This window comes from Erpetoichthys calabaricus, chromosome 12 (genome assembly GCF_900747795.2).
Source record: "Erpetoichthys calabaricus chromosome 12, fErpCal1.3, whole genome shotgun sequence".
NCBI classification, from domain to species: domain Eukaryota; kingdom Metazoa; phylum Chordata; class Cladistia; order Polypteriformes; family Polypteridae; genus Erpetoichthys; species Erpetoichthys calabaricus.
This window is the reverse complement of record NC_041405.2, coordinates 150956071-150974965: the sequence shown is the minus strand read 5'-3', so window position 1 is coordinate 150974965 and position 18895 is coordinate 150956071. Positions and strand designations below refer to the sequence as shown.

At 43.8% G+C, this 18895-nt stretch overlaps 1 protein-coding gene across 1 annotated transcript in view; it reads left to right on the top strand.

Annotated features, from left to right (window-relative positions):
* LOC114661580 (cation channel sperm-associated auxiliary subunit delta-like) overlaps positions 1–12805 on the top strand; it is a 103447-nt gene extending 90642 nt beyond the window's left edge. Inside the window, exons 20-22 of the mRNA XM_028814712.2 lie at positions 2978–3164; positions 6717–6871; positions 12420–12805. Of these exons, the coding sequence (XP_028670545.2) occupies positions 2978–3164; positions 6717–6871; positions 12420–12594 (517 nt within the window). The 3' untranslated portion in view covers positions 12595–12805. The remainder of the gene's footprint in view (positions 1–2977; positions 3165–6716; positions 6872–12419) is intronic.
* The last annotated feature ends 6090 nt before the right edge of the window (positions 12806–18895 follow it).

The window sequence follows — 18895 nt, the reverse complement described above, 5'->3', positions numbered from 1 at the left end:
TGTATTGACGTCATGACCTAAAATTGGACAGATTTGAACTTGACAGACCAACCTCAAGTTTTTGAGTTGGAAATCCGATTTGAGGGGGCATCCCACACTCTAAAGACATGCAGGTTAGGTGCATTGGCGATCCTAAATTGTCCCTAGTGTGTGGGTGTGTGTGTGTGTGTGTGTCCTGCGGTAGGCCGGCACCCTGCTCGGGGTTTATTCCTGCCTTGTGCCCTGTGCTGGCTGGGATTGGCTCCAGCAGACCCTCGTGACCCTGTGTTAGGATATAGCGGGTGACTGACTGATGATGATTCCAGTTGACCAGGAACTTCGAAATTCCAACTTGGCACTTCAAATTGAACATTATAGAAGAAAGGGCAGTTCTGTATCCAGGAGGGGGCGCTAGCTCCTTTGTTGGAATGAGTTTTTTTAAAATTGCAGCATGTTACATAACCCGAAACCATATAGATATAATATAAAATGGCGATACCCCTCCCTTAGTGATACGGCGGTAAGAGATCACATAGGAGAAATAACTTTAATGACAGCTTACGCGGCATAACAGATGAAGGAAGCCATGACAAGAACCCAGTTTGGGAGTGAGGGACGGATGTATAGAGTCTGCCTTTTTTCGTCGCTGCGTTGGAAGGGTTTTCAGGATTGGATGACGGCATCTCCCATCCGTCCGTCGGTTTCAAAGGTGTGCCGGGCAATGTTCCAAGGCTCTTTCTTCATGTGCAGGCCCCCACTTCGGTGAATCATGCCATTCCAAACAAACCAAAGAGGAGACAGTTTCATGCTGACTTTGACACACAGAAGTAGTATACAATGCCCATTTCGCAGTTGTCCCTGTCTTGTCTTCTAATGCTTGCCTAGCAGTTTGAAATGCTGAGCCCCTGTGCTAAATCTGGCTTTGTGTTAGTTGTGCATGTGAGTAGAAAGAAAAGTAGATTTATAAAATATTTGTACAGAGCACAGTGACATATCAAACATATATACTTTGTGAGAAGTAGCCCGGACACAGACAGACGGACACCATTCTTAAGTCCACCACACGTTTATTTTGCATAATCACAGTCCAATAAAGTGCACAACCCAGTGCCTCAAGCACCAAACCCCCCCAAAGTCCAGGCCTCTCTCAGTCTCTGCCTGCTCTTCAGGCCGCCTCCACTCTCCTACACACAAACCTTGTCCAATCCTCACCTGACTCCAGTCCTCCTTTGCAGGGAGGCGGCCCCTTTTATAAGTACCCAGATGGGCTCCAGGTGATCCCCGACACTCCCCTGTGTGGCGGAAGTGCCGGCTGTGTTCCCGGAAGCCCTCCAGGTGTTCCCAGTCTTCTTCCCCCCAGCACTTCCTGGTGTGGCAGAAGTGTTGGGGTTCCGGGTCCTTCAGGCATGGGGGCGCCCCCTGGCGGAGACCATGGGCCCCTACAGGGTTGGGCTTCCAAACCCTGTACCCGTGGCCCCCAAAGGAACCAGGGCGGTCGCCACCTCGTGGTCTGGAGGAGGCATAAGCCCTCCTCCTGTCTTCCTGGGTGTCCCGGCTGGGTGCCACCCCCAGCCGCGTGCCACAACTTATTACAAGTTCCTGGTGGTAATTGGCAGGTGGAGCCACATTTTGCCTGGGCAGGGTACCCACAAAACACATGGAACCTAACAAAGGCAGCTTACCTACAGAGATAAAAGATAGTTCCACATACATAAGAGAATAAAAATGACATCAAACCTGAAATTTGACGACACCTGCATGCATGAAGAGCGCTATGCAAAATACATTTAAAAGTCGGGGTGCGACATGCACAGGAATCCACTAGAGGGTGCGAGACCTTTTCTATATCAGGGTGGGCAACGTCAGTCCTGGTGGGTTGCAGTGGCTGCAGGTTTTCATTTCCAACCCAGTGTCAATGAGTGGACGCTTGAGGGTGCTGTTGCTCCGTGAAACCCAACAGACAGATGCAGATACTGGTTTAAAAGCACCAAGAAGTAATTTAATTTTCTTCTCCAAAGTGCCCCAAAGCACCTCCATCACCATAAACACAATAGTTAATACAATAATTCCTCCTCTCCTCCCAGCAGCTCCGTCACACTCTCTCCCAACTCCGGCTCGGCTTGCTGGGTCTCCTATAGTCCATTATACAGTATAGTCCTTGACCCGGAAGTGCTTCTCCTCTTCTGTTCACGTGACTTGTCAGCACTTCCGGGTCAGATGGAGAATTACATTTTTCTTCAGCCCGGCTAAACAGGAAACAAAAATCCCCTTGTCTCCCTGCAGGGTTACATGTTGGCCCCCTCGGTACCCAGCAGGGTTGTGAAGCCAAACTCCATGTTCCATGATGCCCTGCGGGAATCCGGGGCACCTCTAGGCTGCAGGGAAGACGTCATCTAGCGTCCTGGATGTGTCGGCCGGGATGAGCTGCCGGCCGTCCATCACACCAGTTGTTAATTTGAAACCAATCCTTGCTAGTCTCAGAGTTTATTTAATTAAATGACTTGTTAAGTCTGCCATGTTCGGTTCTTATATCGTAGATTATTTTTTCCTTTGCTATAATATCATCCAAATGATTTTAAGCCTAAAATGGATAATCTTCAGTCTGTCACATTTTTCTCTTTAAATGTTTTATTAAAACAAATACTGCAGGATGCATCCACACAGATGTAAATGGAGACAAGTTAGATGGAGAACTGCTTATTGCTAATAAGGAGCCATTAAAAACAGGGAATGCAGCTGTTTAAGACTGAAATAAGCCATTAAGGGTGGGGAACCTTAGCAAGCAAGACCATTAAAGTGAACCATCAAAATGTCACGAGCAATATTGGCTTCATCAGCAATAATTGACTTCTCATTAAGAAACTGGGCTGGAACAAAAACCTACAGCCACTGTGGCTTTCCAGGACCTCTGCTGCCCACCCCCTGAATTATGATCAGGTTTACAGAAATGAGTAGAAACATGAACACCCTAACAGGCGCCTTCCTGTTTGTGTTGCAGGTGGGAGGACGACCAGTTTGTCGAATACGTGCCCGCAGATTTTGTGCTGTATGAGACCCACGGCATGTTCAATTTTGGCTACTTGAAAACTGTCGAGACATCTCAGTGTGTGACGCAGCCTCAGAACTGGAAGGAAATGCTGAACAGACAAGTGTTTCCCAACCCAAACACCGCCTGGACAAGAAAGGTAACTGAAACCTCACGTGGCACAGGGGTGTGTGACTGTTTTGTCTTGGTAGAGTAATACATTACTCCACTTTCCCCTTTTGTATTCTTTATTGTGTAGCCTTTGTCAGAATGCCTCAGATCTCACAGACTTACCACTGTTTATCAGGTATTGTACCATATAACTTCTCCCATTCTCCCCTTTAACATTTATAACCTAAGGCAATTAGGTGTAGTAAAAGACAAGAAGGAGTTTAGTTACACTTTAAATAACATATTATTGATAATATTCATAAATAAAAAAATATGCAAAGTACATTTGAATATTGGCAACCATACAACCTGATAAATGCTGCTGTGTAGCGTAACAAGACCACTATGGGGTGTGCCAGCCACCCAACCCCACACAGACAGACACCAGAGACACACTTATATAAACACAAGTTTTTATTCTCTTTTCTTCACCTGTGGGCAACGCCTTCCCCATTTCCACAGGCACAACACAGTCCCAAAAAGCACAGTACCACACAATTCTTATAATAAATCTTCTCTTTCTCCTCCACTCCTCTCTGGCAAGCCTTGTCTCCCTCCTCCCGGCTCCGGCTCAACTAATGGAGTGAGGCAGCCCCTTTTATAAATACCCCAGATGTGCTCCAGGTGCTTTGTAATGATCTTCCAATGGCACTTTCTGGTGTGGTGGAAGTGCCGCATGAGCACCCAGAAGCACTCCGGGTGTGCATGGAATTTCTTCCAGCAGCACTTCTGGTTGTGGCGGAAGTGCTGAGTCCAGGGCTCCATAATCCTCCAGGCGCCTTGGTTTTGCCATTTCTTTGCTGTAATCACACAATCACAGGTCATTTACCATCATTTGTTTACATTTAATACAGATCAATGTTTAATAATCAATAAACCCAATACCTACACTTGATTATGAATTCTGAACATGCATGTCCCGGAAGATTACCAATACATGGGGACCATGTTTATATTACATAAACTTTTTTGCCCACCAGTAAATTGGCCACAGGGTTGTAGTGACGTACATTTCTTTGAATTTCCACAACATATTAAGCCATATTCAGGATTATGTCTTGCTTGGCTATCTGCTTCTGCATTCTGTCTTGATATTCTTTCTCATTTTTGTCAGATATCTATCTATCTATCTATCTATCTATCTATCTATCTATCTATCTATCTATCTATCTATCTATCTATCTATCTATCTATCTATCTATCTATCTATCTATCTATCTATCTATTGTAAGAAGACACTATATAGCGCCCGACCCGACACAGATTGGACACAGGAGGCACGTGTAAAATAAAATAAATAATTTTTATTTTCTTCGTCTTTGGGCTACGCCTTCCTCATACCCACAGACACAACACAGTCCCAAATAAGGCACACCACTAATCCACCGCACTTTCTCTTCTTTGGCACCACCACCACTCTTCCCCCAACAACCTTGTCCTCCTCCACCCGACTCTGACCACTGAGTGGTGGTCGCTGTCTCCTTTTATAGTTCACCCGGAAGTGCTCCAGGTGCTTGATCACCGAGTTCCAGCTGCACTTCCTGGTGTGATGAATTTGCTGCCCACACAGGCTCAGGAGTCCCAAACACAGCACCCCCTGGCGGTGCCTGTGGGACCCAACACAGCTGCACCCAACTCCATTCCCAGGGAGCCCCGTGGGAAACCGAGGCACTGCTCCACCCCAGGGGGTGGCCATCTAATGTCCAGGGGGAGGTATTGCAGTGTCCAGGGCTGCTCCCCCTGAATATAGTGTGCAGGGGTGTCCCAGCTGGGCATGGACGCCAACCGCCTGCCACACTATCTATTATATAGTGCATTATCAATTATATAGTGCCTTCACATCTATCTATCTATCTATCATATAGTGCCTTTCATATCTATCTATCTATCTATCTATCTATCTATCTATCTATCTATCTATCTATCTATCTATCTATCTATCTATCTATCTATCTATCTATCTATCATATAGTGCCTTTCATATCTATCTATCTATCTATCTATTGTGGCACCCGGACGGGGCTCACGCCCGGCCGGGATGCCCAGGAAGACAGGAGGAGGGCTCATTCCTCCTCCAGACCGCGAGGGGGCGTCCGCCCTGGTTGTATTGGGGGCCACGGGTACAGAGCTTGGAAGCTCTACCCTGTAGGGGCACGTGGCCACCGCCAGGGAGTGCCCCGATGCCTTGGGGACCCTGGACCCCAGTGCTTCCGCCACACCTGGAAGTGATGGGGGGGAAGAGAAGAGGAGACACCCGGAGTGCTTCCAGGTACGCAGCCGACACTTCTGCCACACTGGGGAGTGTTGGTGGAAGATTGCTGGGGAGCACATGGAGCACATCTGGGTGTGTATAAAAGAGGCCGCCTCCCTCCAGTCATGAACAAGAGTTGGGAGGAAGTCGAATGATGTTGGGAGGAAGACAAGGAGGCGGCCTGAAGAAGGCATTGTGTTGTGGCCAGGACTTTGGGGTCTATGGGGCTGGTGAGCACAAGAAGATTGTACATATTGTAAATAAACGCGTGTTGGGTGACATGAGCGTGTCTGCCTGTCTGTGTCCAAGCCAGTCTCCACACTATCTATCTATCTATCTATCTATCTATCTATCTATCTATCTATCTATCTATCTATCTATCTATCTATCTATCTATCTATCTATCTATCATATAGTGCCTTTCATATCTATCTATCTGTCTATCTATCTATCATATAGTGCCTTTCATATCTATCTATCTATCTATCTATCTATCTATCTATCTATCTATCTATCTATCTATCTATCTATCTATCATATAGTGCCTTTCATATCTATCTATCTATCTATCTATCTATCTATCTATCTATCTATCTATCTATCTATCATATAGTGCCTTTCATATCTATCTATCTGTCTATCTATCTATCATATAGTGCCTTTCATATCTATCTATCTATCTATCTATCTATCTATCTATCTATCTATCTATCTATCTATCTATCTATCTATCTATCTATCTATCTATCTATCTATCATATAGTGCCTTTCATATCTATCTATCTATCTATCTATCATATAGTGCCTTTCATATCTATCTATCTATCTATCTATCTATCTATCTATCTATCTATCTATCTATCTATCTATCTATCTATCTATCTATCTATCTATCAGAGAGTGGATTTTATTTCAATCTATCAGTCTCTCCATGTTTCAGACCCTTAGCAGCACCCCCTCAAGGGATAATCCTTTATGGTGAGATGGGTAAACATGAAAGGCACTATACATTACAAAATTTGGATGGAAAAGCCCCTCTGTGCTAAATATGCCGATAGATGCGGCTCTGTCTAAGACACGTGGTTCAACTTGAAGTGCCCTCTTATGTATACACAGACCTAACATGATGTCTCCCACAGATACACGGTTTTATTCTCTTTTAATTTAATTTGTGTATTTTTTGGCCTTTTCTTGCATATTCTGTGCTTTGATGAACACAAATCAGCTGTTGAGTTTTTGTTTTGTATAATTTAGAGGGCTGAGACTACTTTTGCTGTTTTTATTGTGCAGAATTACAGAAACTGCAGAAACACAAACGGCCCTCCCATCACTCATCCAGATGTGCATTATGAAGTTCTGAAGAGACACTACTGGAATAAAGTGAAGTTTCCCAAATACAATGGAATCTTCATCTTTAAGGCTATTGTGGTGGATCCAGATTACAGGTAAGAGAAAGTTCTAAATATCCATCCATTCTTTTTCTGAACCTGCTTACTCCATTGCAGAGTCATAAGGGGGCTGAAGACTGTTCTGGCAGGAACTCTCCTTGGGTGGGAGGCCAGTCCTACGTAGGACACAGTAACACTACGCTAACTTAGAGACACCAAATACATCTACCGTGTATGAGAGCCCACCATATGTCACATTCCCGCACTACGTGAGAGTATTTCCAGCAAGTCAGCAAACTCACACTTAAACAAATGAAGACAGAGGTACAGTAACAGAATGGATTAAAAACAATGGCGCCACTCCATAGTCCACTCCCATCACTAAAGCACATGGGGATGATGTAGAATTCTAGACATTTTGCTCTTCTGGTGGCTTTTAGGTGAGTGATAATCATGAAGTGCCAATCACACCTAAAAGCAAAGTGTGCCTTTCCATTGTTCACTCCCATCAATAAAACATTTGACATTTACTGTGCATTTATTTGCTTAACAGGCCCTTTTATTCAAAGTGACTTACAGAAGAGGTGGTCAACATAATCGAGTACACATCAGTCTGAGGAATTGTTTGGGAACAAATGTTACAAGACGCGTTACAAAATTGATCCTCACAAGTGAAAAGCATAAAGAAAATGCAAGCGAGTTGCACTTCCTTAGTTACAGCAAATGTACGAAAGCCATTAACAGTTAGACAGAAAATCACCCAACAAGAAGGCCTTCAGACATTTTGAGGCAGTCAGCAGTTTGGGCAGCTTGTTCCACCAGAATGTGGATTGCGATTTGAGGCCACCCAGGGGGTGACATCACCAGATGCCATTCTTCAGCAGACCTGAGTTGTCGAGAAAGAGCAGAGAATCTCACAAATGTCTCTATCTCTCTCTATATAAAATCCAACGTCTGTCTGTATGTATGTCTGTCCACTTTTCACAAGAGAACTACTTAACGGATTTAGATCGGGTTTTTTTCTATAATTTGTTTGAACATTCCAGTTGATTTTGCAACTTCTCTCATTGCGCTAAGAATCATAGTTTGCTTGCGGTACCGATTTATTTGCGTGAATCCAAGAGAGACGCTGCGGGCCAAGGGGGGCGGGGCCCTTCTTACTCACGCGCCAGCCTCTGGGCATACCCTTAACTCCGCTTAGTTAGCAAACGAGAAGACTACTTAACGGATTTAGATTGGGCTTTTTTTCTGTAATTTACTTGAACATTCCGGTTGATTTTGTGACTTCTTTCATCGCACTTAGAATCATAGTTCGCTTGCAGGAGTGATATATTCACACTAATCTGAGAGAGAGCCTGCAGGCCAAGGGAAGGGGGAAGCATGACGTCAGGAGTAGGGAGATGGGCAGGGCCCTCCTCATTGTCCTGTTTCACTACTACGCGAGCGACGCCATGGAGGACAGCTAGTATATAGATTGTCACGCTTGGGTCACAGAGTTGCACAGAAACACAAAGGAGATTATAGAGACAGGAACGTTATTCAAACACTTCAAACAAACATAAGTCTCTTTCAGTGTGTAGTCGGAGGGGACAGTTCCATCTCTCAATTTAAAGAATAGAAAATCTTCCTCTTCATACGGGCGGGCCTCGGGAGCGGGACCCCTAACAGGAGCAGAGGATTTCTGGGGGAGAAGAGAGACAAGGCAGTGAGGCAAAAGGACTGCTGCTGTACTAGTGATGGGTCGTTCTTGAACGATTCGTTCATTTTGAACGAATCTTTAATGTGACTCGGGAAGAACGAGTCGTCTCGTGGGAGTGATTCGTTCAGTCGTGCATGCGCATTTGCGCAACTTCCTAGTTTCTGAATTTTACGATAGTATTTGACTGAGGTACTGAGCCGGTAAGTGGTCACGTGACAAAAGAACGAACGACTCGAAAGACTCGAGGAATGAACTAATCAATTCTCTTTCCGGCTCAGACTGCATAGGTTAAGCTTATGGGGCTGTCACGTGATGAACGAACGACTCAAACTCGAAAAGTTGTCAAATAAGAGGCGAGGTGAGCGAATCATAGACTAAAGACCCAGGTAAACAATGAATTAATATTTTCTGTTTCTTATAGCATTTTAGTTTTGTCTTGTTTGTAGTGTGATCACCATTTGTGTAAGCAGTAGATGTGTTAGGGAGGTAACAGGTAACATTTTAATTATATTTTGCTAAAATGAACGAAATGACTCGAAAAAAGATTCGTTCATTTTGCTGAACGAGACTCAAAGGTCCGAGTCGGTAAAATGATCCGAACTTCCCATCACTATGCTGTACAGGCTTTTAAATGTTCGAAGCACCACGCGAGATGCAGATCCTGCAACATGGCAGCAGCAGCAGCAAGCCAGCAGCTAATGGAGCAAAGTCAAGTCAAGTCAAGTTGGGGAGCATGCACTGATACAGTGTGTTGCCGCACCCACTACACGATGAAACAACTCGGGATCCCGGTTTGCAACCCCCCAGGCAGACACGTGGACCAGTCCCACCCTCTGGAAATGACCCTCTATCTGCCGCAGCCAGGTGTTACTTGGGTGACCCCTTGGCCTGGTCCAGCCAGCAACAATGAGGATCAAGCGAGCCGGATCGCCCTCGGGGAAACCCACATGGCCGTAGTGCCGTAACAATGCAGGTAATGGAGCAAAGAGGAGGTAAAAAACTATTTGTTCCCATTGTATCACCATTTAAGAGGGGGTTTCAGGGGGTGACTGCGTCTTCTAGCGGAGTGTTCAGCCCCCCACTTCACAAGATATATGGATTTATGCAGATGTGGACACATTTCTTGGTACCCCATCACGATTAAAGAAATTAAATAACTTGAAACTGACAAAAGTCTTTGGCACTCATCATTGTTTATTCTGTTCTAGGTGTCCCCCATGGCTCAGCCTGTGTAGTAGTGAAACAAAACAAAGTTTAAAAATCAATAAACAAACAGGTATCACTAGACGCTCCAAAACGTGGCCAGAGGTACAGCGACTCAAACGGAGGCTGGCACATGAGTGAGGAGGGCCCTGCCCCGCTCCCCACTCCTGACGTCACGCTTCCCCCTCCCCTCGGCCCGCATCCTCTCTCTCAGATTAGCGCTAATATATCCCTCCTGTAAGCGAACTATGATACTAAGAGAAGTCGCAAAATCAACTGGAATGTTCAAGCAAATTATAGAAAAAAACCCGATCTAAATTTGTTAAGTAGTTCTCTGGTGAAAAGCAGACAGACATACAGACAGACATTGGATTTTATATATACAGTCGAACCTCGATATACGACCGGCCTGACATGCGAATAACTTGGTTTACGACCAAAATTTTTGCTTTGAATTACGACCAATGTCTTGCGTTACGACCTGAATGCGGTCACGTGTATCCGCTTGTACGATTGTAAACAAACAGCCGGGAGAGTCCGTAAGCGTCAGTCGGAGCCCAGATACATGTGTTTGTGGACGTAATTTCGGTCAGTGCAGTGATTTATATAATTTATTTTGATAATTGTTAAGGAAGGAAGAGAAGGTAACAAAGGTAAAGAAAGCGATCACAATCGAAACGAAGATGGAAATTGTGCGGAAATATGAGAGTGGCGTTCGTGTGACCGATCTCGCTAATATGCAGAATGTCGAAATCCACCATCTCGACAATTTTACAAAGAAAAGATTTATATAAGGAAGCTCCTTCCAAACAATAACCACCTTCCATTTCATTCTCCTCCTCCTCCCTTCTTGCAAGCCAAAGATGTCAAATTAAATGGTGAGTACAGTATGAAATTGTTGTTTCTGGTAGGCTAGGCACTTTTTATAACTTTTTGGTTAGTATATTAGAAAAATTATTGGTGTTTTGGTAAATTATGCACATTACACGGGGGTTCTGCCCCCTGCTCGCTTCGCTCGCCTACCCCCGGTGTTGGGTATCCTGAAATACATTGTGCCCGCTTTGCCCGCGGCATTTCAGACGCGTGTTGTAGGCGCCTGTGTTCATTGATTTTATCCAGGCGGGCTCATGTTTGTATATCCGTCAGTCGAGCCGGTTCGTTTTGAACCCGTGCCTGCTTTGCTTCCGCAGTTTCAGATGCGCGTTGTAGGCGCCTGCGTTCATTGATCTTATCCAGGTGGGCTTGTGTTTGTATCATTGAGCTGTAATGTGTTTGAATTTGGTGTAAAGGGTTCAGCGGTTTGTACAATCCCAAGCAGCACATTATTCCTAACTTCTCTCCGCAGTAGTGCCACTCACAATATGGCGGTGATGCCTGCGCCTTCTGTACTATGTCGGGTTTCACTATGCTGTGTAGGCGCCTTTGCCTTTCGTACTTTCCCGCGCCTTCCGTACTATCTTTATGGACCTGTGGGGCCTCCGTAGCCTCTTCTGTTTGAATCTGGGCTGCAGCGCAGAATCCTCTTTTTTGTGTGGCTGTGTCGTTAGTCGTTAGCTATGGGTGCGTTGTTGCTTCATTTCTCATTCACGTCAGTTGAGCTCTTTCGTTTTTGGGCCGTGACTCCTTCGTGCGTGGTGGATACGACTTCGCTTGCGGTTTATGAGACGTGCGCTGCGCAGTACGTCTCATGGTCCCATCGCCGTGTACCTGCGTCCATGCCATCCGGTTTACCATTCTCGGTTAGTAATATGGATACAACCCATTTTTATTATGAAAAGGTTAAGTAAGTGTTGTTGTGGGAGGTTCGGAACGCATTATAGGTATTTCCATTATTTCTTATGGGAAAAATAATCTTGAGTTACAACCAACTTGAGTTACAACCAGTCTTTGCGAACGAATTGAGGTCGTAAGTCAAGGGTCCACCGTATATATATTGAGAGAGAGAGAGAGATTTAGCAAAAATGAGACTTTGCGTTAGAATTTTGATTCAACAGAGTATCTCAGATAATAACACAAATGAAAATGGCATGGACACCAATGATGGGACCCTTTGTCTATTTTGCTGTAAATGGCCTATAACCAAGGATGTTGAGCCTTTGTTATCTTTGAATATATTCCTAGAAACGAAAGTAATATTTAGATAAAACATTGTATGTTGTCACAAAGCTCAAATCATCTCAGATTTGTTTCTTGAACATGACAATGAGTTCATTGGACTCAAATGGCCTCCACAGTCCCCAGATCTCAATCCAGTGGAGCACCTTTGGGGTGTGGTGGAACGGGAGATTTGCATCATGGATGTTTAGCTGACAAATCTGCAGCAACTGGGTGATGCTGTCATGTCAATATGGAGCAAAATCCCTGAGGAATGTTTCCAGCACCTTGTTGAATTGGCACCACAAAGAATTATGGCAGTTCTGAAGGGGAAAGGGGGGTACAACCAGGTACTAGCAAGGTGTACCTAATAAAGTGGCCGGTGAGTGAATATCTAGCTGGAGTTTGGTGGTATACCCCTCTCTAGTGGCCATTTTTGGAAGTATATTTGGAACTTATTGGGGATTTATGGGCTTTGGGACTCGTAGCCCACCAAATTGACCACTACTGTATTTCTGTAAATGTCTTGATGTTAACATTGTTATGTGAAGTTTCACGCCAGGTGCTTATATGCAATAAAAATGAATGACTCCTCTGTTCTCATTGCAGTTTCTGCAGTCTCAACACAACCTTCAGCGTCTATGTGATCCGCACAGCCTACCGAGAAAACAGGATCCAGTCATCGAAAATCCGATACTTATTGGGGCCGTCTTTTGTGGGCTTCTATTTATTTATGTTTGCTGTGTGGAGGATTATCAAAATGATTCAAAACAAATGCTTTTAAGTCTTCAATTTATGTTCCCGGGAGAAGATCGAGAGTGTCTACCGAGCCATGTAGTTGAAGAAGAAACCTTGACAACCTTTAAGAAACATCAAGATGAGATGTTGGGACAGCTTAGCTATTAGCTGAACAATCGAGCTTGATGGAGTGAATGGTCTCTCTTCGTTTGTCAAGTTTTTTATGTTCTTCTGTAATGGAAGGTGCCACAAAATAAAACTTGGGCATCTTTAGTTACCTAGTGACCTGGAAGATATAGTGAAACGAGAGACTGACAACATCTTGACAATTTTATCTGCCAGTCCGAGGACTCACCACTACTTACCTTTGAAATTATTGAATTTTTGTCATGCTATTGACTTATCATCCTTTTCACTGTGTTGCATTTTGGGTGTGTTGGCCTTTTTGGGTTCCTGTCTTTGGGTGTACTCACACTAGGCATGTTTCTTCCGTACCGAGCCCGATTGTCTCACCTCCCTAAACCCCAGCTGGCCTGCACTCACACTGCTCTTAACGTTCTGGGCCTGAGTGTGCTTTCATCATGATCATGCGACTTCGTGTAAAGCCAAAACAAGATCCGAACATGGAGTGACAGCATGCATGTCAAAATGATATTCCTTATTTTGTGATTGTTCTGGAGTTGTGCAGAGTGGGATAATGCTCTACTCTCTTATAGATTTCAGGATGGGTTGAAAGCATTCTCAAACCCCTTGCCAGAAGCACACCCAGCTATGTACAGGACACCACCCACCTCTTTAAAAAATTTGCTGCCCTAAACACCATTTCTGAGGGAGCCTTCCTTGTTACAATGGATGTGGAGGCATTATACACAAACATCCCCCATGATGATGGAACTATGGCTTGTCAGAGTACCTGCAACAACATGGCTTATAAACAGAGTCAGTGAGACTATTGATGAAATTCATATTAACTCACAATGTGTTTTCTTTTGGTCAGGACATTTACTTACAACTAATGGTAACTGCAATGAGATGTCGTTTTGCACCCCGCTACGCAAACTTATTCATAGCAAGATTAGATTAGGTCTTCTTGTCAACATGTGCGATAAAACCAATGCTTTAACTTTGCTAAATAGATGACATTCTTATAATGTGGACTGCAAGCGAAAAAGACCTTCTTTGCTTCCATAGGAATTACAATTCATTCCACGCCAGCATAAAACTTAATTAAATTATTCACAAACAGAAATCAGCTTTCTGGACATTACCATTCGCATAAAGGACAGTACCCTTATGACTTCTATTTTTCACAAACCAACAGACAGATGGACATATCTAAGAAATGACAGTTTCCACCCAGAGCATATACGGAACTCCATCATCAACAGCCAGGCAATATGTTACAATCGTATTCGCTCAGACCCAATGGATCGGGACACACAACTGCAGAAACTCAGGACAGACTTCATCAAACAAGGATATACTCCAAAATCTACAGACCTACAAATCAGTAGAGTTATGGCTATACCCAGAGAAAACCTTCTGGAATAGAAAGGTACAGAAACCAAGAACCGGGTCCTACTAGTTGTAACTTATCAACCACATCTGGAAACACTTCACAAAATTATGAAAGAGCTTCAACCCATGGTACGGAAAGACAATAGACTGAAGGATATATTCCCAAAACCTCCCCTCCTTGCATACAGACAACCACCAAATCTCAAACAACTGATTGTCCGAAACTCAGCAAGTGGCACATCTCCCTGCCTACAGAACAGGTGTGGCACCTGTGCACATATCTACATGACAGATCAGGTAGTTATACCACATTGCCAGCAGGAGCATAAAATAAAGGGTTCATTCACATGCAAATCTGCTAATGTGGTCTACCTAACCATGTGCATAAGGTGCCCGAACACTGGACTGTATGGTGGGGAAACTGGTCAGACACTGCGCCAACAAATGAACTCACATAGATTTCATATCAATCAGAACAGTGTTGATTTTCCAGTGGCAGCATACTTTTAACAGTAATGGCCATAGCATAAAGCAGTGGTTCTCAAACTGTGGGGTGGGCCCCCCTAGGGGGGCGCAAAGTAACAAAAAGGGGGGCGCGAAGATGTGAAAAAAAGAAAACAAGAATCGAAAATATGAAAAATACATCTATTGAAACCAAAACCAATTAAACTTAAACTACATTCTGATACTAGAAAAATAAATATAGAATTAGGTAAATGTCGATAAAAGTTAAGTAGGTATAATAAAATATGCATCCATGAGATTTCATTAATTAAAAAAGAACAAATTGGTATTAGTTGGCTACTTTAAAAAAAACGTTAGGGGGACGCGATTTAAACTGTTATGAAAATTCGGGTCGCAAATACTTAAAGGTTAAGAAACGCTGGCATAAAGGATCTGAGGGTCACTGTGCTTATGGGTAATTTCAAGACCCAACAGGAGCGGAGAGAATGGGAATACAAACTTATACTTCAATTCAACACTCTACAAAATGGTCTGAATAGAGAGAAGAGTTTTATGACCAGATATGTGGACTAACAGACTGAGTGACCAGCTGACTACATCAGAGGCCTATCTTACAGACAATGCACTTCAAAACAACCTTACAGGACTTTCTCTAGTGATGGTTATCTTATCTCTACATTTTATTAGTTCATTGTTGTCTTCTTTCAGGGTTAATACATCTAAGGTTTATTAATTTTGCTAATGTTTGAACAAAAAGGTTGCTAAGATGAAAGAAAAAAATCACTTTGCTGTCCCAATATAAGCTAGAGTATTTTTCAGTTTCTTTGTTACACCTTGCCTGATGAAGGGGCCTTAGCTGCCTCGAAAGCTTGAATTTGTAATCTATTTAGTAAGCCAATAAAAGGTGTCATTTCACCCTACTTTCTCCTGTATAGATTTACTGAGTGTGCAGTGCAATGTTTTGCTGTTAACCGTGCTGTATGTACGAGAAAATCTTTACGGTGACAAATGATGTTAAGGGAGGAATTTGCAGCTTTTCCTGCCAACTACAATTCACGTTCTATATGTAAGGTGACAATAAAACCTTCTTTTTAACTCAAAAGATATTGAATGAAATGAGAATTGCACTATCTGGCTTGTCGCGTCATTGACGTCATGTCTTTTCCGTGCTCGGGCATGTTCAGTGATCACACTGTTCCAAAATGCTACTGAACCGTGATTGGGCCCACCTCTTCCAAGTGGGACAGGGCACGGTACGGTTGGCCAGGCACGGAGCAATCACACTAATCAAATGAACTACACTTTGTGGGGTTACATCTGGACAAACGTGCTCCGGCACAGAACGAATTGCCAGTGTGAGTACACCCTAAAGCTGCTGTTCGAAGTTCTGTTAGTTGTCTTGTAAAGGGTTTTGTGAAAACAATGAAAGGCATGAGATTAAATAAACACAAATTGAGTAACTGCTTCTAATACCCCATCCATGATGTAATTGCATCTACACAAAATGACCAAAGTGGTATGAGGCTTCCAGAACAGGTGGTCAGATGGTCATGATCATTAAAACAGTGCCAAAAACCAGGGCTGACTCGCTACTGGCCCACCGCAGATAAGGCATCTGATTGTCTTCTCCTACAGCCAGATTCTATAGGCTCGGTCTCGGAAGTGACGTCAAGAGGGCCAGGTGGAATCTCCCGTGAATGGTCTGCAGGAAAGAGAGAAAAAGAGTCAGTGCACTCTGCCACATCCCGGTATTACTCAGAACTGCCCTGACTCAAACCCTTTAGCTGACTCCCATACACACGTGTGTGATAGATAGATAGATAGATAGATAGATAGATAGATAGATAGATAGATAGATAGATAGATAGATAGATAGATAGATAGATAGATAGATAGATAGATAGATAGATAGATAGATAGATAGATAGGTGTGGAACGAGCCCCAGACACAGACAGGTAGACATTTTTAAGCACCACCACACATTTATTTACAGTTACTATTTACAATTAAAGTGCCACACAACCCCCAAGACTCCCCCAAAGTCCAGGCCTCACACTCAAATGCCTCACTCTTCAGGCCGCCTCCACTCCTCTCCACCAAGCTCTGTCCTTCTCCTCACCCGACTCCAGCCTTGAATGAAAGGAGGCAGCCCCTTTTATAATCACCCGGATGTGCTCCAGGTGCTTCCCAGCAATCTTCCACCGGCACTCCCCAGTGTGGTGGAAGCTCTGGCTGCGTATCCAGAAGCACTCCGGGTGTCCCCGATCCTCTTCCCCCCCCAGCACTTCCAGGTGTGGCGGAAGTGCTGAGGTCCAGGGCTCCAAAGGCATTGGGGCACCCCCTGGCGGTGACCATGGGCCCCTACAGAGTTGAGCTTCACAGCTCTGTACCCGTGGTCCCCAAAGCTACCAGGGCGGTTGCCCCCTCGTGGTCTGGAGGAGGCGCAATCCCTCCTCCGGTCCTCTTGGGTGTCCCGGCTGGGTACCACCCCCAGCCGCGTGCCACAATAGATAGATAGATAGATAGATAGATAGATAGATAGATAGATAGATAGATAGATAGATAGATAGATAGATAGATAGATAGATATGAAAGGCATTATATGATAGATATATAGACCAGCTTGGTCCTTCACTTTCTTGCCAGTCAGTCATTTTTCCTTCAGATCTTCTTTTCCTTTATCCATCCACCTCTGCTTTGGCCTCCCTCACGTTCTCTTCCTCTGAACGTCTAATCCCATCACTCTTTTGCCCACATATTCCTTGTCTCTCTTCATCATATGTCCATACCACTTCAATGTACTCTCCTGTACTTTCTTAGCTGTCTCTCCCACTTTTCTTGTTCCTCTGATTATCTCATTTCTTATTCTGTCCTTTTTTGTAACTTCACATATTCATCTCCACATTCTCATTTCTGTCTCATCCGACTTCTTGTACTGTGCCCCCCTGACTGCCCATGTCTCAGCCCCACACATCATTGCTGGTCTTATCACTGTCTTAAAAACCTGACCTTTAATCTTCTCCTTAATTCTTCAATCACACAATACTCCTGCTACCTTCTTCTAGTTGTTTCATCCACACTGCACTCTCTGGGTTATCTCTGCATCTGATTCTCCATCTTGGTCCACCACTGATCCTAGATATTAAATGTGTCCACTCTTTTTAGTAGCTCACCCTGCAGGCTAACTTTTGAATCCTGATCTTCATCAAAACTCATATATTTTGTGTTTTTTTCCATTTATCTTCACTCCTCTATCTTCTAAAGCTCTTCTCCATTCTTCCAGCTTCCTATCCACTTCCTATTTTTCTGTTACTGCACAACACAATGTCATCAGCACAAAGCCTACACCAGGGGGATTGGTCTTTTACCCCACGACTCAACACATTCGTTACCAGATCAAAGAGGTAAGGACTTGGAGAGGATCCCTGGTGCAGACCTTCTCTAACTGGTGTCTTGCCTGTTACCCTAACACTACTTTTAACCAGAGTCTTCACACCGTCATGCATATCCTGGACAATCCTCACACAATTCTCTGGTTCTCTTTTCTCTCTTGTGCACTTCCAGACCTCTTGACATGGCACTCTGTCATAAGCCTTCCCCAAATCACTACACACCAAATGCAAACCTTCCTGTTTTTCTAAATGCTTCTCTATCAAAGACTGCATGAGCTATTCCTCTCCCTGCCATAAAACCAAACTGCTCCTCCCCTATGGTGGGCTCTTCCCTAAGCCTTCTCTCTATAAGCCAGATTTTCATTGTGTGTGACATCAGCTTTATTTCTCTATAGTTTCCCCAGTCCTGAACATCACCCTTCTCCTTATAAATGGGTACAATCCCACTGTCCCCCCACTCCTCTGCAATTCTAATCAGTGCCAGCGCACCCTGCATCCCTACTACTATAAATGGAGCCTGGGCAGAGAGCAGGGAGATTAGCTGGACAAGCAGCAGAGGAAGAAACAGAAGAAAGGAAAATGGCAGGGTTAGGTTAGGGTTTGTAGAGGTTATTGTCCCACAAGAGAACAAGGTGCACGTGTACACGCCACCATTTGTATAAATTTATGTTTACCTCCCTGCCACAACACTCATTCCTAATATTAAAAAAGCTTTTAAAATACTTTAAGACACCTTAAAAACTGCTATAAAGACCTTTAAAACAAGTGCATAATTATTACTTTTAAAATACTGTAAAATTTGCATAAATGTGTATAAATACATAAAATTGCAAAATTAAAACATTTAAAAGCAATCTCTACATAAAACTATCAAATAGGTCTAAAATGCAATAAAATAAAGGTTAAATAAAGTACACAAAAGCCATAAGATCAATATATAAGGGTTATAAAAACTAATGTGATCTAGGGTT